The sequence below is a fragment of the Onychomys torridus genome, chromosome 19, assembly GCF_903995425.1.
Source record: "Onychomys torridus chromosome 19, mOncTor1.1, whole genome shotgun sequence".
In the NCBI taxonomy this organism is placed as follows: Eukaryota; Metazoa; Chordata; class Mammalia; order Rodentia; family Cricetidae; genus Onychomys; species Onychomys torridus.
Window position 1 is genome coordinate 31,341,533 of NC_050461.1, and position 24,543 is coordinate 31,366,075.

Here is a 24,543-nt window from a genome sequence, read left to right on the forward strand (position 1 = left end):
TTTTTAGAAGCATAAATATTTATTTGTAACAAAGGAGTTTGTGTACAGTGTTGAAAATCTACAGTTTCTTGTTCAATTCACATTTGTACTTCACCTTTCTAAACAAACATTTATAATCATTATTTTATACAGATATAGATATGTAAAAACAGCATTGAGTTCAGTGGTCCTTCAGCTAAATCATTTTTTTAACATAAAAATAGGTTATAATTCCAAAGTTCAGAGCTATTTGAAACTGGAAAATATTTTCTCTGTAGAAAATAGTAAAAATGATAACATTTGTACTTAGCATTGTATTGTTGGGAGCCTCTTTCCTTTCATGTTGTTTTGAGCATCTACGTGGGTGATTTTAAGCCCACTATCCAAGGAAGGTCCCTGGCCTGACTTGTCTATATTCCAGGTCCTCTTATAGTTACCCCAAACCCACCCCAGTTATAAGTGATATTTCTAAACTCTTTTTTCTGAATTTTTTTTTTTTTGAGGCAGGGTTTCTCTGTGTAACCCTGGCTGCTCTGGAACTCACTCTGTAGAACAGGCTGGCCACAAACTCATAGAGATCCACTTGCCTCTGCCTCCCAAGCACTGGTATTAAAGGCATGTTCGACCACTGCCCGCCCTGAAATATTTTCTTTAAAGACATTACTTTTCATTGTAATGTATACATATGTTTAATTATATGCTTAAGGTGTACATGTCAGAGCATGCACGCAGAAGTGAGAGGAAAGCTTTGTGGAGTTGGTTCTACACATTCACCTTTAGTAGGTTTGGAGGATTGAGCTCAGGCCACCAGGCTTTGTACCTCAAGTGCCTTTATCCTCTGTCAGAGTCATCTTGACAGCCCCTCTGAACTCTTACAACTTTTTTCTGTGTTGACTATCTCCCATAACTTGATGTTGTAGTGGCCTTTAATTTAAATTGTTTATTGATGCATAAATTAAGAGATTAATCATCGAGATTAAGGTAGGAAAAACTGAATGTCTATGTGATTTAGTAGCTTGGAAGTTCAGCTCTCAAGCCACTACCTAGGGTCACTCAGAGAATGCTTCTCAAGAGTGAGGAGTTAGAAAAAGTTGATATCTATAATAAGTTCACATACATGCTGTTTGAGTCATGCTCTTTACTCTTAAATCTCTTGCTCTAATTTTCCCTAATTCTCTAGTTCTAAATCTTTAGTTCCAATTCTCTCTAATTCCAATTCTCTTTAGTTTCAATTTCCTCTAAACTCCTCTGCTCCAATTTATAGTTTATATACACATTCAACAGCAAAATTGGTTATAATAAAATAAAAACTACAAGTGCTGTATCTGAGGGGGGTGAGTAACCATGACAACACCCAACTTCAAGGTCCCTTGTGTACAAATTGTGAGCTGAAGCTGGGGACACAGTGCCCAGTGAGACAAGCTGCTGAGGGGATAGGTCTTTATCAGCCAGACTTGGCAAGCAAAGAATCTTTTAGGTTGCCTTGTGTTAATAACCTTGGTTGGACATCTTTCTGACCTTGTGTGTATCTGTAAAGTTTTTAACTTATGATCTGTTTACAGAAACTTTCAGTCTTGTTTGAAACTGCTCTAAGCTTTCAAATAGGGAAAATATATATAGCTTGCCATAGACTGGGGAGAAATTGTTGTTTTCTATGTTCGTTTGAGTTGAAGGAACAAAGCAGGCTTTTAAATGCCTTACAGTCCTCGTGGAACAATAGATCTAGTTAGGAGGCATATCCTAGTATATTTTGAATAGATCAAAATTATGCAACTTAATGAGAAGTCATCTTCCTGACCATCTATAAATATATGTGCCCATAAGACTGAGAAGCAATCAAGAGATTACATATACACTTCATATGAGATTAGTGCAGGTATTGGGGAGATACCACAGCTGTTTCTGCACATGTGAAATTACAAACAGGAGCAACAGTTTCCAGAATTGGTGGTCCTGCAAGCCTTGCATGAACGGGATTCTCCTCCATCAGAGAATCATTTCTCTCCTAGGTTGACATCTGAATTATCAGTTGCTATAAACTGTATTTGTGTCACGGCCAGCAACAGCTCATGACAATGTGCAAAATAATGAAACTAGATTTGTTGTTTCCTATGTTATAGGCACCCTGTTCAACCGCCTAGCACACCAGTGATATTTGAATACGCATATCTAGAACATTCTTTCTCATATTCAAATGGATTGTAAGTCTCTTTGTGTGCATTCTGCAGTTTAAAACAGCAACTCCAGCCAGGTATGGTGGTGCACACCTGCAATCTCAGCACTTGATTAGAGGAAGGTGAATCATCTGTTCAAGCCGCTCTGGGATACATAAAATCGTCTCTTAAAAACAAACAGGGTCAGGTGATAATTCAGTGGTAAAAGTGCTTGCTTGCTCAAGAAGTCTGAGAGCCTGAATGTCATCTCCAGGGCCCAGAAAAAAGTAAGAGACAGCTAACTCCATCAAGTTGTCCTTTGGCCTACATGGGCCATGTCTTGAGCATAGTAGCACTTACATACACAAAACGCACATACGTATTCTCTCTCTCTCTCTCTCTCTCTCTCTCTCTCTCTCTCTCTCTCTCTCTCTCTCTCTCTCTCTCTCTGTCTCTCTCTCTCTCTCTCTCTCTCTCTCTCTCTCTCTCACACACACACACACACACACACACACACACACACACACACTAATAAGTTGGTTTTATTTTTGCAGGTCACATAGAAATATTTATGCAAATAACTCATTTGCTTATATGACATGTCTTTTGAATTAACAAATTTACATTCTTGCAAATGGCCCTAGGGAAAGAGGGCCTGTGTGCTGCTGAAATCTTTACATTTGTATCCACCAAGGGAGGGAATATGTGTGCTCCTATTATTGGAGAAGAAGCCAGGACTCCTACACAGAGGTCAACAGTCTGATGATCCCACATGCCCCTCTCCTTCCCAGTCTCTCTTCCTTTCCTTCTTCTTTTATTATCAAGAGATTTTCTATTCATTTTACATACCAACCACAGATTCCCCTGTCCTCCCTCCTTTTTAAAATTAAAAACAAAACCAAAGAAACTTCAGTCTTGTTTCCATTTTACAGATTATTAGATAATTCAAAAAATTATATAGTCTTTTTGCTTTGGTTTGGTTAGTTGGTTGAGACAGGGTCTCATTTCCCACAGTGTAGCATAGGCTCACTATATAGCCAAGGACAACCTTGAACTCCTGAGTCTCCTGCCTCCATTTCCTGGGTACTGGGATTACAGGTGTATGTTACCACTTTCAGCCAAGTTTTTGTTATTTGTAGCCATAACATCTTTATAAGTTCCTTAAGGACAGAGGCCAGCTTTTAGTTCAGCTGCTCATGTGGAATTGTGCACCATACAGAGCCCTGGTTCCTACTTTGCTAACTGCTTATTTTTGACCTGGTTTTTAAATTGAATTCTTTCATTTGCATAAGAGTTGATTTAAGGTAGAAAGATTTTCTTTTAAGATTTAAATCTGATTACAGATTTATCAATACTGGTTTTTCCTTCAAGGGTTCTTTCAGCTGTTCATCTGATTTTAGGGAAACTTACAAATTTTGAAAATGTGTGTCTCTTTTGCCCTTTGGCTCGATTCTATATTTCAAAGCCCTCCTGAGTCTTTCAAACTTTTCCATTGGGTATATCTTCTCTCAGGGCCCCTCTGTCTTTATGCCCTGAAATGATATCCATAAATCCACTCCAGAAGTAATATCTGAGGATCACTTTCTAATAAGCAAAAAAAAAAACCTACCTTTTAAATTTCGTGTTGAAATTCTAACTTGTTTTGGCTCACCTGACCTATTAAAATCAGAGGAAAAGGTATGGGAATTTCCCTGCATTTTCCCCATCTCTCATTCCAAGAAATGTTTCACTATCTATCATGCTGAAACCGATAGACATTCAAAATAAATATTTTGTTACCCAGCAAAGCCAATAATCCATTTACTTCCTGTATTAGGAGCCAAGACTGTCCTCAGAGATTACTTGAAATAACATTTTACACATAATCTCAAGGACAGTTTGGATTATCGTAATGTTGGGAAATTTAAGGTTTAAGTTTTGTACTAAAATAAATTTCTGTATGCTCTCTTTCTTTATTTCTTTTTTAAAAATGAGGTTTATTTATTTTTATTTTATGCATATAGGTGTTTTGCCTGCATGTATGTCTTTGTACCATTTGTGTGGCTGTGCCCATAGAAGCCAGAAAAGGGTGTTGGATGCCTTAGAACTGGAATTACAGACAGTTATGAGCCAGCATACGGGTTATGGGAATTGAACGCGGGTCCCCAGGAAGAGCAGTCAACTTTCTTAACCTCCGAGCGATCTCTCCAGCTCTTCTTCCTTATATCTTTCCTTTACTCTTTCATTATTTGCACCATTTCCATCCCTCATTCTTCTTTCTCTTACTCCTTCCCTGTCTCCCTCAGATTCCCTTTCATATCCGTAGCCTCTCCTTCCTCAGTCATTATTGTTACATATATGTACACACACACACACACATGTACAATATTGAGTCCATTTAGTGTTGTCATACGTATGTGTGTTTGGCCTAACCACTTGGTATTGATTAACCAGTTAGGGGCCTCATCCCTAGGGAAGGCTGATTCTCCTCTTAGCAGCCATTAATTGCCTGTAGCTTTTCATCTAGGCTTTGTGAGAATTGTCTCATACACACTGGCATGTCAACTGGTGTTATCATTTTGCTGGTCTAATTTAGGGGACCACAGTGTTGAGACTTTATGGGTACAACTTCCCTGTCATATATAAAAGATAGCCTCTCACAGCAGACATCCTGGTCCTCTGGTTCTTATCCTCTTCCCACCCCCTTTTCTGTGACTCTCCTTGAGGCTTCAGCACGGGAGCTGCGATGTAGATGCATCAGTAGGGGCAGCCACTCAAGGGCCAATTGTTCTCTGCATCATGACCGTTTGTGGTTATTTGTGACATTCTACATCTGTTAGAAGAAGAAGCTTCTTTGATGAGGGGTGGGAGCTACACTTTGGTTCTAAAGATAAGAATTTAGAATGCAGTTGGAAACTATACCAGTTTAGGAAAGTTGCATTCATGTGGTTTCCATTTTTTTTTTCTTATATACCTTTGGGAAAGTTTTTCAGTTATGATCAAAAAGTTCAAAACTAGTTCAATATTCCTCTAGGTATAAAAAAATTAACGTGAAAATGTATTTATTAAAAAAATATGGGTTGGGTATTTAGCTCAGTGGTAGAGCACTTGCCTAGCAAGTGCAAGGCCCTGGGTTCGATCCTCAGCTCAAATAAATATATATATATATATATATATATTAGTTTAGGGTGTTTGAAAAGAGTTACCCTGCATGCATACATAATGCTTCTCCTACAAGTCACAGTATATTATCTAAAAACTCCAGTGTGAAGTATGGGATACTTCCTTATGAGTTGTTGACCAGGGAAGCCCCAGGTACCCCAAACAATATTGACTATTGCCATTGCTCTCAGGTATTAGCTAACCAGACCCTGTTGCTGAAGATAGCATACTCTTGAGCTGAAGGACACAGAGAAATCAAGTTGGAAGTGACATGGAAATCTCCTCCCTACTAGCTAGTGCTGAAAGGTACTATAGAAGACAAACATCTTCTATGGTTTTATGTAACAGCAGCAGTGAAGCCTGCTTGTTATACGATACTGACCTGTCAGGCAATATGTATCTACTGGTTCAATAGTGCCATAAATGCTTTGGGAGTTGTCATCCACTGCAATCCACTCTACAGAGGAAATTCATTCCCGGCACTGTAAAACCTAGTCAAAAGCCCATGGCTGAGGGAGTCATAGGTCCCAGAGAGGAGCCCCCTACTGCTGTTTTTGCTAAATGGGACATGTTATTAAACTACATTCTAAATGTTTGTATTCATGCCCATAGATTGGTGCTGCTTTTAACCTTAGTTAGAGAATCTTTTGTTTTCTTCCAGTGAGTGGGTAGTAATTCATGCAGAAATTCATAGCTGGTCAAAACGCTGAGAATAAGTAAGTGTTCAGTGCTCATAAATAAATGAGAAACAACTAACTCTCTCCCCCCTCTCTTGTGCACACACACACACACACACACACACACACACACACACACACTACTTTGGAAACATGATGGAGGAGAGGGCCGAAAGAATGCAAGAGCAGGAAGATGGGGAAGGGCGCTGTGACACTCTTTTTGTTATATGATGTGACCATTTCACTCAGGAACTCACAGCAAATGAGGTCCCCTCAACAAGATTAAACTGGTCAACACCCCAGCATGGATGGAGGAAGGGTACATGAAGCCTACTCCAGCTAAGGAGCATTAATTGGTACTTAATGGGTGCTAAAAGAGGAGCAACGTTTTTGTAGGTGCAGTAACTTGTAAGCTGCCCATGATCCAGCAAATATCCTTGCACTTGTGTGCATGCAAGCAACCCTAACAACCCAGTCAAAAAAAAAAAAAAAAGATATGGGTATAGGAAGTGGAGTAATGGGAAAATAACTGGATATCCTAAATGATGATATGACTCAATGTCTAAAATACACCTGCATGGTCATTATCATACTTGATCCTAGCCAATTCTGCAAGGAAGGCCTTCTCCTTGTAAGCATGGAATTCAGAGGCCAAGTTTCAAAAGTTACATTACCTAGTTACTGAATGAAATCTGCCAATATCCGTGGTCACATTTAGTGACACTCTAACCTCTAACTATAAAACTAGTGAGTCAGGAAAAGATACATAGTAAACAATACATGTTCTTGAATTTCAGTCGTCATAATCCTCTAAGGTGACTGGCCAATGTTAGCAGAGGGAGGGTCCATCATTCCCTGGGAGATTCTTAAGGAGTCATTGAGAGTAAGACTGAAATAGAATACATGTAATCTAAATTCCTGTGATCTGTCTGCCGCTTTAGAAATAATATGTTACCTAAAGGGGCATGGACTGTAGGCACTGGAGAAGGAACTAAAAGAGATAAGTGAATAGGTAATCACATCTACCAAAACTTCATTACTGTTCGGCTCTTCTCAGAGCAAGTAAGGCTTGATTCTACATGGTCTTCATTACCAGGTCTAAGAGAAGCCTCAGGCTGCCTTGCCTCCCTAGAGTTCTTTTCCATGAAGCCCTAACCCTTTTGTTTTAATTATGTATTCATTAATCAAATGATCTGATCCACATTTTGGACTCAGGAAAATTTTCCAGGGGATAACCCTGGTAAGATGGCAATTCTCTGTTCCCTAGCTAACTGGTCTATTTTCAAAAGTAATTAGTTGGTGTCTTTTAATCTATCTTGTTAGGCTGGTGAAACCATGATAAGCTAGAGTGGAAGTGATGTCACTTAGAATCAACTTTGAAAACCACACTTGGAGCTTACCCAGACGGAGGTGCTCCCTCTGGGGAGTTGCTACAAAGACCTCTCTGTAACTGCTGAGTTCTATCTCTCTGTCTCTCTCTGTGTGTCCCTGTCTCTTTCTGTGTCTCTGTGTATGTGTCTCTCTGTGTCTCTGTGTCTCTGCCTCTCTCTCTCTTTGTCTCTCTCTCTGTGTCTCTCTCTGTCTCTGTCTCTCTCTCTCTCTCTCCTAACACTGTCTCTCTGTCATTTCCTCTTTCTGAAAATGAACCAGTGTAGGCAAGGGAAGACTCCCAATGCCAAGCATGTGAAAGTACCTAATTCAAAGGACAGGTACAATTGATCTTTTATTTTTCTCCTACTCTTGTTCAAGGACAAGAAGCCAGAGATGGGAAATATCCTGACCTACAGTGACTCGTTGGGAACAGAGTCCAGACTTGTAAAGACTTTGAGTTAAAACTTAAGCATTTTCTCTTGTGAACCATTGTCTAACTGCTCCCTACAGCCTTAGCCACCTGAGATACAATCAGTGGGGAAATGTGGACTGCTTTCTATTCTTCTCAGTTCCCTTGTCAGCCACATCCACCCATTTCTTTAAACACTGCTTTGATGATATTCAGAGGGATACTGATACCAATACTCCTCAAACTGTTCCACACAATAGATACAGAAGGAACATCACCAAACTCTTTTTTTAATGAGGCTAAAGTTACCCTAATACCCAAATCACACAAAGGTGCAACAAAAAATTGAGAATTACAGAGCAATCTCCCTCATGAACATTGATGTAAAAGTAACCAATAAAATACTAGCAAACCAAATCCAAGAACACATAAAAAAAAAAAATCACCCACCATGATCAAGTAGGTTTCATCCCAGAGATGCAGGGATGGTTCAACATATGAAAATCTGTCAATGTAATCCACCATATAAACAAACTGAAAGAAAAAAAAAACAAACATATGACCATGTCATTAGATGCTGAAAAAGCCTTTGACAAAATCCAACACCTCTTTACAATAAAGGTCTTGGAGAGATCAGGGATAAAAGAAACACACCTAAACATAATAAAATCAATATACAGTAAACTAACAGCCAACATCAAATTAAATGGAGAGGAACTCAAAGTCCACTGTGGATGGTGTAGTGGCTGGGCTGGTAGTCCCAGGTTCTATAAGAAAGCAAGGCAAGCCACAAAGAGCAAGCCAGTAAGCAACACTCCTCCAAGGCGCTCCATCAGCTCCTGTCCCCAGGTTCCTGCATTGCTGGAGTCCCTACCCTTATTGCCATTGATGATGTACTGTGATATAGAATAGTAAGCAAAATCAACCCTTTCCTCCCCATGTTGCTTTTGGTCATGACATTTCATCACAGCAGCAAAACCTATGACTAAGACACTCTGCTGTGCTTCCCCTCCTGGGACTGGCTGTCCTCTGTTAAACAGTAGTCCAGAATGGCTCTGGCTGCTCTGGCAGAGGACCTGGCTTTTGTTCCCTGCACCCTTGTTGGGAACACCAGCTCCAAGAGATACAACTACCTCTTCTAGCCTCCCTGGGCACCCACACAGGTGACACTCACATTCACACACACATACATATACATAAGTAGAAATAAATCTTTTTCTAAAGTTGCAAGTGATTTCTAGTAAGCTCATGTCAAGCAGCCCAAAAGATGGGGCTTTGGTGTTCTTGGTTAATGTGCAGACATTTTATTTTCTCTCAAAACCTATTGCTTCTGGGGTATGCTTTTATTTCATAAATTGGGACACATGGCAGCATTCTCAGTCAAGATGATTTTTATGGGACTAGCCTTTGGATCATTCCCCTTGTAGGTAAATGAAGGTACTTCCCTCTTCTTAGCTGATTGTATTTAGTAAAACTTGATTGGTTATTTTGGAACATACTCTTTGATTTGTTTTGGTTTTTCTTTGTGTTGTTTTGTTTTGTTTTTTGAGATGGTTTTTCTATGTAGCCCTGGTTGTCCTGGAACTCACTCTGTAGACCAGGCTGGTCTCAAGCTCAGAGATAAACCTGCCACAGCCTCCTTAGTGTTGGGACTAAAGACATCCACCACCACCAGCTGCTCATTGTGGTTTTAACTGGACCTCTTAGGATGCTTTGCTCCACGCCTTCCCCATTTCACTAAGAGAGGCAGCCATCTATCACACTATAAGACCAAACCGAGGAGTCATCCTTGAATCTGCTCCCCTCCCCCACAGCAGCAATCCTGTCATTTCTATTTCTGAATATCTTCTTTTCTCTTGATCTCTAAGGCTACCTCCATGGTCTAAACCATTATTTCCTCCCAGACTTTTCCTTCTACCTCCATTTTTGTTTGTCAGCATCCTCACCCACTGTACACACAGACTCAAAAAACTCAACAAACAGGGCATCCATTCTAGAAGCCCTCATTGCGGGGCTGGCTATCTCATCTGGCCCAACCTCGTGCATACCAGACTCCAGTCAGTGGGCCATGTTCTCATCTTCTATATTGTCAATGGGCTGTTGCCATGAGCATCTCATTCTCCCTTCAGATCTCTGCTCAGAGGTATCACTTCCATGGGGAGGGCTTATGCAAATTAGTCCCCACACATACTCAATACCAGGCAGTTGCTCTTATACCATGATTTTGTTTTATATTGAGCATTAATACAAGAAATAAATCCTGGTATTTATGTACTGTTTCCCCTTCCCACTGGTGTATGTTATATAAAGGCATAGATTATGTCCCTGGTACCTATCTATGCAGGGTTGATCCTGAAAAGAATTCAAAAGGCATCTTGAGGATTGGTGACATAGTTCAGCATGCTCAAGGCCCTGAGTTCAATACTCAGGACTCTGTGTGGTGATGCATGCATATTAATCCCAGCACTTGGGACAAAAGAGGCAGGCAGATCAAGAGTTCAAAGTTGTCCTCAGCTATACAGTGGCTTCCAGGCCAGTCTGGGATTTTTGAGACCTTGTTTTAAAAGAGTGTTTTGAATGAATACAATGGTGGATAGCTAGACAAAATCGTTTATTCTATTAGAAAAGAAACGTAATTACTACAATAAGAAAATGAATCAGGAGGTACAACGTTGACGTTCTCACTTCAAGTTGCAGCAAGGATTTTACATGAAGCTAGAGGAGTATCCCTCTAACATGTAGCATGTATTCATAGCTAGGTGGTGGATGGGGGGAGGGTATTGCCCTGTCCAGTGATTGGACACATCTTCCAAGAGTGTGAAAAGTAGTAAACACAATAAACAAACATGAATTGTGGGACAAAAACAAAGAGATACTGAGATTGGAAATGAATAATATTAAGCCAAGTAATGATTATAAATACATATCATAACTGAAAATGTCACAAAATGAAAATTACATGTATCATTATTTGTGTGTGTGTGTGTGTGCTTTCCACAGAAACATTTTTAGAAAACCTGAAAGCCAAGGAACACTCTGGAGTTTTTATGTGGCAAGCAGGAATTTTGCCTTTTTAATGGGTATAAAAATCTCAGTGCAGAGAAGGCACATCTTTCAATACTGATTTCATAAAATTGTTCATTCAGTTGTACATGTTCAATGTGTATGAAGTAGTTTCATTTCTTCACATATTAATTTTAAGAAGTGCATTTGGAGAATTGATGAACTTAGAATGAAAAGCGAACATAAGAAAGCCAAAGAGAGTCAATAACATCACCCTGAGGGGCAAGGCGGGTCATTTAGAAACACCAGCTTCTGCTTGTTTTCCCTTTCTCATAGATGTTCCAAACTATAGTAAGTGTAACCCAGCACAGGGTCATCTAAAAGCAGCTTGACACTTCGAGGGTTTGAGTCCAGGCAGCAAGGACCTCTGCTTTTGTCACAACACGAGGCACCTGTCTGTATCAATCCAGAGCTTGCAATGCTAGATTTCATTGGGCAAGAGAGCAGCTTGTTCCTCCTCTGTGCCAGTGATGCTCTGAGCTTTAGATCTACAGTGAGGAGAAAAAAAAAAAAAAACAGTACTGACTGTCATAAGAAAACTAAACATGAACATAGCTAGGCATGGTGGCTCATGCCTTTGATACCAGTACTCAGTGGGCAGTGGCAGGCAGATTACTGAGTTTGCCCAACCTGGTCTACAGAGTGACTTCTAGGACAGCCAGGGCTGCACAAAGAAACCATCTTGAACCCTATCCCAACCCTAAAGAAAACTAAACATTAAATATCTACATCTCCACCCAAGCATCTCTTTGGATCTGCCTTTCAAGCAAGAAGTCTTAGGATCCCAGAAATCTAATAGTAAGAAGGGATGGGAAATAATATTTCTTTTCTATGCCCATGAGCTAGCTTCTTTTAAGGGGAAAGGCATCTGGAAAGCTGATCATACCTTCTCGTCTTTGAGTGCTCCCAGAGATAAAATAAGCCCATCGCAAGTCCCTTTAACACAACAAAATGCACTGTTAAAATAAATCCTCCAAGGCAAGTGTCTCCAAAGTGTAAGGAAATGGAAGAAACCAAAAAAAAAAAAAAAAAAAAATTTTCAGGATTACTCACACTTATCAGAACCCATAGGCCTTGTATAGCTGCTGCCCACTCAAAACCAATTTTCTCATACAGAAATCCGCCCAGCATTGGTCCCATGAAAGCACTGACCATGGAGAGAAGAATGGGTGAGTATCTAATGTTGCAAAAACTACTTTATAAAGATGTGTGACATGCCAGTCACTGGACTTCCTTAAACTAAAACAATAAGGCTAAACAGATAGGGAGATTCTCAGGCATAAATAAGAGTTCTAGGCCTGGGTGTGGCTCATTGGTAGAGCACTTGCCCACAGTGTGGAAGGTCGAGTTTAATCCCCAGATCCAGTGCTGAGATGGGAGAGAGAAGAAGAGAAAGAAAGAATTATGATTATTAGACAGTTGTAAACGTGGGGTTACAGCTGTGAAGTTGGTGACCTACATAACAATAAAAACAGTAGCACGTGTTTAAAAGAATCTTTCTATTTTGTGGGTAGGGGTGCACGCAACAGTACCATAAGAAAGTCAGAGACCACCCTGTGGAACAGGTTCCCTTTGTCTTTCCATCTTTATGTAGGTTTGAACCCAGGTCTCCAGGCTTGGGTGGCAAGTGTTTTACCTGCTCAGCCATCTCACTGGCCCACTATTCTTTCTATTCTTAATATCTGAATCAGTTCAGTACATAGTTACTGACTTTGTATGTATCAGATTACTACTACACAGTGCATTGTCTGATCTATTAGGAAGTATAAACAATCAAACAAGCAAGCAAGTGACTCAATAAAGGAATGCATTTTAAAAGTCTGAGATATGCTTCAGTTAAAGGACTTTTTAAGTATTGCTCAAAGCAAGGTCCATGAAGGTACTAGATTTTGGAGTCACGGGTTGTAAATTAGAAATCTCGCTCTTCCCTAGATGAGCTTTTACCTTAGATAATGTCATGTACACTTTGCTGTTTCAATTTTCCATCTATAACATGGAGAGAGCATTTTCCATTTCTCAGGTGCAAATGAATTCACTTACCCAACTGATGACATGGCGCTAGTAAGACCAGATACGAGTCCCAGAGTGCTTATTCCCTCTTCAAACCCATTTTCACTGCAGAGAAACATGGACGGCTCCATCATGAAAAGGAAAACTTGTATGGAAAAATTGTGTCACAGATACATTAAGATAACCCACATACAATCTGAAGAAACTAAATATAAGAGCATTCATTTCTAAAATAAGATCTCATCTGGGCGCTAGAGATGTAGCTGAATGGTAGACTGTGAGCCTATCATGCCCAAGGCCTTGGGCTCAAACACCAGTACAAAACAAATATCAACCCTACACAAAGATCATAGGCAACTGAAGAAAGCTGGAAGTGGGAGGGGTGCTCTTCCCCAGGGAAGAGTATACCAATTGTTTGTCTAGTGCCAAATCGTCAGCCCTGAAAACATACATACATGAAACATTATACTGACTGAACCGGGTATATTTAGGATTATATATATTTATACAAATGCATATATGCATGCAACAACAATGAAGAAAGAGAACATGAATTTGGAGAGTGTAGAGGGGTATATGGGAGGGTTTGGAGATGGTAAAAGGCAGGGTGAAATGTAAAAATTTAAAAAATAAATAAAATATGTAAATCAAATTTGAAGGCATTTTCATAGAATAACCTAATTTTACCACATTTATCTGTATAATAGCAAGAATCATAACTCATTTGCATTAGATGCTAATTAAGTACATAATTAACTAAGAAGCTCTTTTTTTTTTTTTTCCTGAACTGAGGACTGAACCCAGTCCCTTGCACTTGCTAGGCAAGCACTCTACTACTGAGCTAAATCCCCAACCCCAAGAAACTCTTACAATAGGACAAAGAGAATAAAGGCTGCTCTAAGAAAATAGAACCAGCTCTTTGTCCTCTGAGTGTCATTGAGAAACCCCAGCACAGCCACAGACCTTAGTGTTCATGAACATGCCCATACACCAAGGAACAATGGTCAAGCGACAGATGGCTGGTCATCCTGTGCTCTTGTATGAAATCCTCCATGCACAGGGGCAACTCTGAAACTTCTCCATTTGGTTCTGGACTACTAAAACTACACACACACACACACACACACACACACACACACACACACACACACACACCTGAAACATACAACAAGCCAAGCATCTTAACCGATTTTAAACTATACCTTTTCTACCTTTCAGCATATAATATGTCACTATGTTATTTTCAGTGTGATTCCTTTATTACTTATGTGATTTATATCACAATATTTATATGCCATGAAATCATGAAGATATATTATTGGGCAAATATCCAACATCCTATGGGACCGAACAAGTGAAGTGAGACTGATTGCCTATCCCCCTACCCTCACCCCTCATCCCCTTAGCCCACCCCCTACCCTCACCACCACACCCATCACTATAGAGCTCCTCAAACAACTGAGAAACTTACTGTGCACAACTGAGTACCTCTGGGAAAGTTGGGATGATACTCATTCCAGCAGAGACGCCATGTACAACTAACACCAGCACCACAAGCCAGAGCTGACTGCAGAGGAAGTGTGGAAGGAATGAAGGCATTAGTATTTTAAGAGACACAAACTTAAAACCAGGAGGGCAGGATGGCAGAGAAGTTAGCTTCACGGATAGTTGACTTCTTTCCCTTCTATTTCTATCTTGTCCCATTCCACTCAGTGAGAGCTCCTGTTAGCACCTTCCACCTCTGCAGCAAAAGCATCTCCTGGGTCGTCTATAGTCACTTCTGCTCCCAGGTTTCACACACATGTGTTTAGTCATACATATTACACATCTGCAAACAGCCGGCCCTCCCGCCAAAACAAAATCATACATATTACATATCTACAACCATAATTAAATTCTCTCAACATCAGTGCTGCTGTTCATGTAATCATTTCATTCTGAAATTCAATTAAACAATGACAAGGAGGGGAGGGAGCAAAAGAAGAGACTAGAATCTGACAGATATTCTATGTAGGGTTCCAACTAAATACCTGTCAGACATTATGTGTGTAATTATTATGTTGTTGTTTGTTTTATTTTATTTTATTTTGTTTTGTTTTGTTTTGTACCTTGTTTGTTTGTTTTGTACGTGGCCTTGAACTCACAGAGATCTGTAGATGTAACAGGCTTGTTAAATAAGAAACACAGAACCGATTGCAGAGTTAAAAACCACGAGGTCAGAGCAAGAGCAGAAAACCTTAGCCTTCACTGCTTCTGCTGTTCTTCCTCTCCGCCAGAGACCTACTTCTGTGCATCCTGTCTATTTAAAGACTTTCTGTTCTGTTTTCTCATTGGTTGTAAACCCAGCCATATGACCTCCTCGTCACTGCCTGTTTGTACAGACCTCCAGGTCTTCTATGGTTGCTATTGAGATTAAAGGCGTGTGTCTGCCATGCTGGCTGTGTCCTTGAACACACAGAGATCTGCCTAGCTCTGCCTCCCAAGTGCTGGGATTAAAGGCGTGTACCACTACTGCTCAGCTTCTGCTCTGGCTTGCTCTGACCTCAAGGCAACTTTATTGACATACAAATAAAATCACATTTCAATACAAATAAAATATCACTATAGAGATCCATCCACCTCTGCCTCTGGAGTGCTGGGATTAAGGGCCCAGCTTGTCATAATATATATATATTAGCTTTAGTTCCTTTTAAAATCACATTTATTTATTTTAGAGGGGAGGTATGTCCCTGTGTGGGTTGGGGAAGATGAGTGAACAGCACAAATAAATCAGTTCTCTTTTCTACCATGTAGCTTGTGGAGTTAAATCCTGGAGTTTTAACTCAAGTTTCCAGGCTTGGCAGCAAGTATCTTAGTGTGCTGACTTCTTTTTAGAAACAAGAAAGCTTATGCTCTTGCAAGTTAAGTGATTCATCTAAGTTCCACTGCAAGTGACAGAGGAAAAATCCAAACCCAGATTCAAAAGACTCCAAATCACCCTCGTCCCATGATGCTATTTTATCCCAGAAGCATGTGAAGAAGTCAAGAAGCTCACTTTGTTTCAATAAATAAACTATAGCAAATAAGCTTTAATTGGCAACTACTAAATGCTATAGATGACCCAGAAACAATAAAAGACTCGGTTACCCTCTCAATGTATGAGAAGGAAGACTCAGAAAACCACAATTGTATTCTCTTAAGTATCAAACAAAGTTTGTTAGCAATAAATGTTTTTTTGAAAGTAATCAGGAAGATCATGAGTTCAAAGCCAGACTCAGCTAACAGAACAAAACAAAAAAACTCCAGGAGTCCAACCAGTGAGAGAGAGGAGGGATTATATGAGAAGAGGTATCGAGATCATGATGGAAAAAGCACAGGACAAATAGCTAAACTAGCAGAAACACATGAACTGTGAACCAGTAGCTGAGGAGCCCCCATGGAACTGGACTAGGCCCTCTGGATAAGTGAGACAGTCGATTAGCCTGAACTGTTTAGGAGGCCCCCAGGCAGTGGGACCAGGGCCTGTCCTTGGCTTTTTGGAACTTAGGGCCTATGCTGAGACACTTTGCTCAACCTTGGTGCAGGGAGGAGGGGACTGGACCTGCTTCAACTGAATCTACTGGGCTGGGCTGAATCCCCAGGGGAGACCTTGCCTTCAAGGAGGTGGGAATGGGGGGGCTGGGGCTGGATTGGGGGGAAGGGTAGGGGAGTAGGAGAAGGGAGGACAGGGGAATGCATGGCTGATAGGTAAAATTAAATTAATTATAAAATAAAAATATTTATAAAAAACAAAAAACACCTTATAGATGAGAATCAATGTTTTTCTCACTTGATAAAGATTTCATGTGTTAAGATTTGTAAACTACTCTGAGCGTCTAGTGAATAAAGCTTTGTCAGTCACACAAACAGTTCAATACAATCCTAAGTCAAAGTCAACGTTTAAATAGCAATGCTTGCAGTACTAAGCCACTTTTAAAAAATCAAATAATTATGAGTACTATTTCTCCAAAAATATAGAACAAGACACGTTACCTTTTAATGTGCAAAATGGGGATAGGTCCTAAGAGCATGTAGCACCCAGCTGTGATTAAGTTTCCAAAAACCAGAAACCATTTCCTGAGATTCTGGTAAAGAGAAAGAGTTCAAAGCTTAAACCAAAGGACCCTCTGTAATCAAACAATATAAAAAAAAAAAATCATTAGAGTAATGGCATCCAAAAATCCAAATACACTGAAGCAAATGAGACTTTACATTTAAGAGAGAACAGGCAGATGAAAAACGTAAAGGCAAGGAGGATATTTTGCAAGTTGGTGGGATGAGCAAAGAAGTTCCCCGGGAAGGGGGTACATTACAGAATCTTGGCACATCATGAACTATTCCAAACATGTAAGAATTTAAAAAGCAGTCACCCCAAGGATTTTGCTAATGTGTCATATACCCAGGCAAAACACATTATTTAAAAGTTCTACTGCAGAGTGACCGAATGGAATCCCTCTCCCACAACCCCCCAGATTCTTATGCTATTCTAGTGCCTAATCTGTTGGTGCATGGAGGTCAGCTTTGGGGAGGTGATGTGGTAGTGAAGGAGGAACCCTCATGACTGGGATCCACACTGGAGAAGTCGCTGAGAGCATTTCCCACTCTTCCATGTTGTTGTTGAGTCAGAAGTGGCCCTCAACAGTGAGCAGGAGCCTGGATCTTACAGAACTGTGAGAACTAAGGATCCCTCATTTATGTGTGCTCCGGGTCTTTGACATTTTGTTATGGAAGTCTAGACAGTCTAAAATGGTATCTAATAAAATTAGCCCTTCTAAACTACTTAACAAAGGCTATGTCTTTCTTTTTAAAGCAAGGAACAATGTCTTGCTATATAGCCCTGGCTGGTATTGAACTCTCTCTTAGTCCTATAGCCTTCCAGGTGCTAGGGTGACTAACATTTGCCACCATACATACCTGGCTTAAGATTATGTCTTAACACTTAACCCCAAAAAAAATTATTTAAGATGGTAGCTTTTAGGGGTCTGGAGAGATGGCTCAGTGGTTATGACTTCTCTCAATATTGTCCCAAGTCAAAAAAATCACTGTTTAAATACTAACACTTACAATACTAGAGCCATACTAGTCCTCTTCTAAGGACCCAAGTTTGGTTCCCAGCACCTGTGTCAGGTGGCTCACAAACACTAGAAATCCAGGTCCAGGAGATCCAATGCGGTCTTCTGATCTCTGAGGTCACCCATATACATTTGGCATACACATACACAAACACATAAGTATACACACAAACAAAAATGAAGGTAAATCTTTAAAAAACAGAAAACGTTAGCTCTTTGTTACTTGGGTTACTAAGTAACTCTCCATAATATATATACATCTTATAAATATATAAGCAAAGCTAATGAGAGAAAAACACAAAATCTAAGTACTAAAGCTACAGAAGCAGCCATGGAATTGTGAGGTCTGGTTAATATGCCTTTTCTGCATATCAGTCATGCAGACTGAATGGGTTAGGCCAAACTGAAAGAGAAGAGATTCACTAAGGAAGCTTTTAGACGGTATAATACTAACCAGGCTTGTCATATTAACAACAGACTGTGATCCTGACTCTGGGAAGATTGAGCAAGGGGACTGAGTTCCACATCAGCCTGGGCTGTATAGTGAAGTCTGTCTTAAAAAATAAAAATAAGGGTTGAGGATTTAGCTCAGTGGTAGAGCGCTTGCCTACCAAGTGTAAGGCCCTGGGTTTGATCCTCAGCTCAAATAAATAAATAAATACATAAATACATAAATAAAAATAATAATCCCGTGGTCCAGCAGTTTCCAACAGATTTAGCATCAGACTCTTCTTTATATGAAATACTAAACTTGAGCCTGCTGAGAGGAACAGCTGAGTCTGGGAGACACTGAACTCTCTCTACCAGGCCAACTGAAGGTATTTGCTTTAAGTTAAGGGACCTTTAGAATTCTGGAGAAATGGCTATAGACCTAAACATGCAAAAGCAACTCAAATATAAGTCAGGATACATACAGGCATCCTGTCACTGAGGAGACCAAGCAGCGGTGACGAAATGGTGTAGGACAGAGCTAGACCCAGGAAGACCAGTCCCACGTATCCAACTGGCAAATTGAACTGGAAAAGAGATCCCATGTTAGAGTAGCATGTGAAGTCTCTCTTTAAAATAAACACACCCCTTTCCCTCCTTATCTTCCCCAGCTCTATTAACAGAAGTCTATCAGTTACACCCACATTTGTATTGTTCGGCTGTCTGTAGCTGTGACTAAGACAATGTAAAAGGAAGGGGTGGGTATTTATTCTGGCTCTTGGTTTCAGAGCATCCTAGTGGGGAGGGTGTGGTGAGCAGAGAGCTCACTTGAAAGCGGCCAGGAAGCAGAGAGAGGATGGATGCCTGTGTTAACTGGCTTTCTCCATTCCTCCTTTTTTCTAATCCAGCCCCAGCCTCTAGGATGGTACTGCCCATAGTCAGGGCATTCCCAGCTTAGTCAGTGCTGTCTGGAAATAACCTCAAGTCTTACCCAGAGATACACTTTTCCCATTTCCCCATTTCCCAGGCACTTTCCCATCCAATCAAGTTAACTATCAAGATTAGCTTTCATCACATTCCTCTTAACTTTGTCTTACTTTGTACCAGGAATGGGTAAATACTATTTTTTCTAAGAGGAGGGGAGTTCCAACCATTTATTAGACATCCTAGAAGTTTGATATTGTAGCATTTGATAGTAAACATATAATTTGATTTCTACACATTGCATTTTCATATATAGTGTTTCACAAATTTTATGTATACAAAGATTCATACACAGAGCTTGTTAAATGAGGCTCTTGGATCTTAGCCCCAGGTTTGGTTTTTGGTGGGGTGAGGCATGCAGGAGGGTGGTATGTCACAGGGAAAAGCAAATTATCTAACATGAATTCAACATGTATGTTTCAGCAATGGAGACTCTTGGTTCCTTTCTCCTATTCTGTAGTAGAGAACATAGTCATCATATTGTAACAAATACCTAAAAGGTAAGTGGACCCAGAGGGCATTGGGGAGAGAAGGATATCTCACATCGAAAGACCTAATGAGTACTCATAATGCCTCATTACAACTCACACCGGAAGAGAAAATGTGTCATAATTAAGCAACATGGGAGATGCCCCTGTAGACCTGGATTGACATGAGCAAGGTCTTGGGTAAGAGGAGACACTAGAAAAAGGTTCTCTCTTTCTTCCTAGTGGATCAGACCCCCAGATCCCAGAGTCACACCCCTAGCTCAAAGGAGCAGCACTGAGGGAAGACACAGTCACCAGAGAACGCAGCTGCCTATCTACCTCTTTCTCACAGCTGAAGGTCTTTCCCTAAAGGAAGAGCTCAAGGACATGTAATCATGGCTGCCAGTACAAAGCCGAGCTCCAGCAGGCTGCTTACCTTCTCCAAGATGAAGAGAGAGAGGATGGGATCCAGGAAGCCGAAGCAGGAGCTGAGGGAGATGATGACGAAGGATATGAGACTGACCTTGGGTAATGAGACAAGTTTCCAGAAGGAATGTTCACCTGGCTCCGACTCTGGGGTTAAAGATAAAAACAGAAATTCATCATACCAATTAACATCTCTTATCTTTGTCTTTAACCGACTTTGAGAGGCAAAGCTGTCTGATAAGACCATCTGGTGGTAGAAATAACTGTGCCTCTGAATTGCCTGGAATTAAATAGCTACATTAGCTTGTAAGTTCTTCAACTTTAGGAGCCACAACTGATTTTATGTAAAAGACTGACTTTTACCCTGGCGTGGAAGTGTGTGCCTGGCCTCTCAGCACTTTAGAAGTAGGAGGATCAGGGGTTCAAGGTCATCCTCGCTAAGCAGTGAGTGTGAAGTCAGCCTGGGATACATAAGACTGGTCTCAAAATACCAACAGCAAAACCCAATTAAAAAACAATGCTTGGGTTGGGGATTTAGCTCAGTGGTAGAGCACTTGCCTAGCAAGCATTAAGGCCCTGGGTTCGATCCTCAGCTCTAAAAAAAAAAAAAAAAGGAAAAAAAAATGCTTAAGTTTTCAAATACAAAGAGAAGCAACTGGAGTCAGGGTATGTGGTGAGGTTTTTAGTTACAATCTGGAAGGAAGGCCATCTGGATAGGACAGTGTAAGGCACACCTGCAGAAAAAGAGCCATCCAAACTTCACCAAGGCTGTGTGTGTGTGTGTGTGTGTGTGTGTGTGTGTGTGTGTCTGTGTATGTATTATGTGTGTGTATGTGTGTGTATGTGTGTGTGTGTGTGTATGTAGTGTGTGTGTGTGTCTGTGTGTGTGTGTGTGTGTGTGTGTGCTTAAGGAGGGACTCACCTTTGTTTTATAAAACAAGACCCAGTTGTTTTTCTGAGGTCAAAATAAATGCTACATCAAGGGACTGAAAGGATGTGTCACTGAATCTTGTGTGCACCGCCTTTATCATTTAAGATCAGTACTCTCATTCTCCTAAGAGTCAGTAATCCCTGTTCATGCCTAGCTGAATAGCAGGCATGGCTACCTGCAGCCTCTGGTCATAGTGACTGCTTTATTCTCTCTTTAGGAAGTTTTCAGCACTGACCTCGGGTCCTGGGAAGACCAGGAACTGCTCTAAACCATATAGCCATTTCTCCGGCTCCCCAGGCATATTATTTAAGGAAAGGTCATTGTGGAAAAGGATGCAGTGACTGTGTGGCTCAGACACTTGGCGTAGAGTCCTGTCACCTGCATCAGGAGCTTAGTTAGAATGGTTACTGTGATCCTGTGCAGAGACAACACTGGATGTGAACACGGAACTTCACTGAGGGTCGGGATCAGCCCTACAGACCCTCATTTTGCCCATAGCAGGCATTCATCATTATCATTCACAGGGACCATGCATATGCAAAGTCCCAAAATTCAAAAAGTATATAAGCTTCTGCTATTTTCAGTAATATTCTCAGGAAGTTTTCAGAATACAGAGATTAAGTCAAGACTATCATCCTGTTACTCAAAAGCACAGCCCTAAATTCAACTCCCAAACTGCAGTATGTTGTTGTAGAATATTATTTCAAGGTGTGTTACTTTTGCTTATGCTCTGGAATGTTTGTTTAATGATGCAATGATGTGTTTGAATAAAATTCACCTGCTGTCAGGAGGCTACGTCATTAACTAGCTGACAGGAAGTGGTAGGGAGGAGCCAGGTGAGAAAGGGTTTATAAGGAGGGGTGAGGACTTGAGGGCTTTTTGGGGGAGAGCAAGGAGAGGAGATGAACTACTTGCTATTCAGCCACTGAAGAGCAGAATTCCACCTTAACCTTTGAATCTTGAGTTCTTTAGAGGGAGTGAGGTTTAGTTAAGTTCCCTTCATAGTTTTGAGAGAGTTGGAGCTGGAGGGAACAGATTTCCCTCTGGCTACAGCCCTTGTGGCCTAACCACTGCTGGGAGCTGAGGAATTGCAGTTGCTAATTCAGACAGCTGTGGCTTAAAAGACAATAACCATTCAATAGAAGGACAACTGTATGTATTTCAACTTAGAGAGGGAACGAGTGCCACCTTGTGGCACAAGGAGATATTGCCAGCCGGGGAGTCAACCAGGCGTGGATTTTGAATTGTATTGAATTTGAACTGAAAATTACAAAAGATGGGCTGCAGAAATGGTTCAATAGCGAAGAACAGTTCTCTTCAGTTTCTAGCACCCACATATGGGATCTCACAATCACCTGTAGCTCTGGATTCAGGAGATCCAATGCCTCTAGTCTCTGTGGGCATCCACACTTACACGCACATACTAACACCCACACACAGAATTTAAAATGATAACACCTTTAGCTCCAGCACTATAAAAGTAGAGGTAGTCAGATCTCTGAGTTTGAGGCAAGCTTGGTCTACAGAGAGAGAGAGTTCAGGATAGACACACACACACACACACACACACACACACACACACACACACACAAAACTGTCCTGAAAACCAAAAAAATTGAAAAAGCAACAAGTAATAATAAAAATTAAAATAATTTTTAACTATGAAAGATTTTAGTTTTAGTCTATTGCATTTCCTGTGCATACAAAAAGCACTACCTGTTAACAGTATATGGCTCAGTGGTTAAGAACACTGGCTACTCTTGCAGAAGACACAAGTTCAGTTCCCAGCAGCCACATGGCAGCTCACATCCATCTCTAACTCCAGTGTGGGGGGATATGATGCCCCTTTTCTGACCTCTGTGGGCACTGGTAGAAGACATGTACTTAGGAGCTCCCTGCAAGTGTCACACAACGAAGCTCACAGCATGAAAAACGCCCCCCCCATAGTTGGTTTAATAAAAAGCTGAAGAGCCAATAAGTAGGCAGGATTTCTGGGCTCAGAGGACACTGGGAAAAAGAATGGCAGAGGCACAGAGCAAACAGAATAGACAATATGGAGGTGAGGTAATAAAGCCTTGAGACAAGCAGTGATTTAATACAAACAGGTTAGTTTAAGTTATAAGAGCTAGTAGAAACAAGCCTAAGCTATCAGCTGAGCTTTCATAATTAATACATCTCCATGTCGGGGTTTTGGTTTTTGTTTGTTTGTTTGTTTGTTTGTTTGTTTGTTTGTTTTTGCAAGCTGGAGACCCAAAAGAAAGTCCATCTACACAGAGCTATGTAGAGAGACCTCATTAAAAAGAAAAAAGGAAGGAAGGAAGGAAGGAAGGAAGGATGGAAGGAAGGGAGAGAGAGAAAGAAAAGAAAGAAAGAAAAGAAAGAAAGAAAGAAAGAAAGAAAGAAAGAAAGAAAGAAAAAAAGAAAGAAAGAAAGAAAGAAAAAGAAAAAAGGTGGCCTAGAACTTATGGGACTCTTCCCTTGTTCTTAGAGCCTTATCTACAAACTGTGTTGCTCACAGAATTTCTAGTGAAAATTTAGTTCAGCCCAATGATAATGGCTCATGAGCCAAAATTAAGTATTTGTTTCTCCTAAACCTGGAAAATTTTGTGGTATGCTTTTTTATTTTATTTATTTAAGAGACAGCCTTATGCATCCCAGGCTGGCCTCAAACTCACTGCGTAGCCGAGGATGCTTTAAACACATGCACCACCATGTTCTGCTTATGTGAAGTGGAGGTCAAACCTAGGGCTTCAGGAATGCTAGAAAAGAATTCTACTGATGGAGCTACATTCCTAATCCTTTGTAACAAAATCATCATAAACTAGTTACCCATATTTTAGGAAAAAGAACCAGCTTTTGAGGGTACTACAAGAGGTATTACACAATACACATGGTAAATGTATTATTTCCAAAGACATATATAAAAGTAATGTTAAAATTCTAGAATGAGTATGAAATTGAACTTACCATAACTGGGCAAATACATAGGTTGAGTGGTATCATCAGTAGAACTATGCATCCCAGAAGAATAAAGGCACTCATAGCCAAAGGACTGATACAAAAGCCACCTAAAGGGGGACCTACTATAAGCCCCAGTCCAGAAAAAACCTCAAGGCTTCCCTAAAAGTAAAACAAAACAAAAGAAGATTTAATGTATTATAGTTGAAGAATTATGATCATCAGGCCATAATGGCACACAATCTTTAACTTTAAGCACTTGGGAAGAAGAGGCAGGTAGATTTCTGTGAGTTCCACGCCCACACAGGGTGACATCTTGTCTCAAAGTGGCCTGGTACTGTAAACCCTAGCCTACCTGTGACTGGTGAGACCATGGACAGTAGAGGAGACCCTACTAACTGCCATTTTCCCAAACAAGTACAATTAGTAACCACAGTCAAAACATGTATCCTTAG

General features: G+C 40.5%; 1 protein-coding gene across 3 annotated transcripts in view; it reads right to left on the reverse strand.

Annotated features, from left to right (window-relative positions):
* Nucleotides 1-10,324: 10,324 nt before the first annotated feature.
* The window catches only part of Slc18b1 (solute carrier family 18 member B1), a 32,588-nt gene continuing 18,369 nt past the window's right edge, over nt 10,325-24,543 (reverse strand). For 2 of the 3 annotated variants that reach the window (XM_036168850.1, XM_036168851.1), the window contains exons 7-14: nt 20,210-20,346; nt 18,808-18,909; nt 16,815-16,906; nt 14,275-14,370; nt 12,834-12,908; nt 11,847-11,940; nt 11,680-11,729; nt 10,325-11,281 (exon numbers count right to left, since the gene is read on the reverse strand). In XM_036168850.1, the coding sequence (XP_036024743.1) occupies nt 11,215-11,281; nt 11,680-11,729; nt 11,847-11,940; nt 12,834-12,908; nt 14,275-14,370; nt 16,815-16,906; nt 18,808-18,909; nt 20,210-20,346 (713 nt within the window). In that variant the 3' untranslated portion in view covers nt 10,325-11,214. Of the gene's footprint in view, nt 11,282-11,679; nt 11,730-11,846; nt 12,162-12,833; nt 12,909-14,274; nt 14,371-16,814; nt 16,907-18,807; nt 18,910-20,209; nt 20,347-24,543 lie in introns of those variants that run through there. The other variant, XM_036168852.1, reaches the window with a different exon arrangement.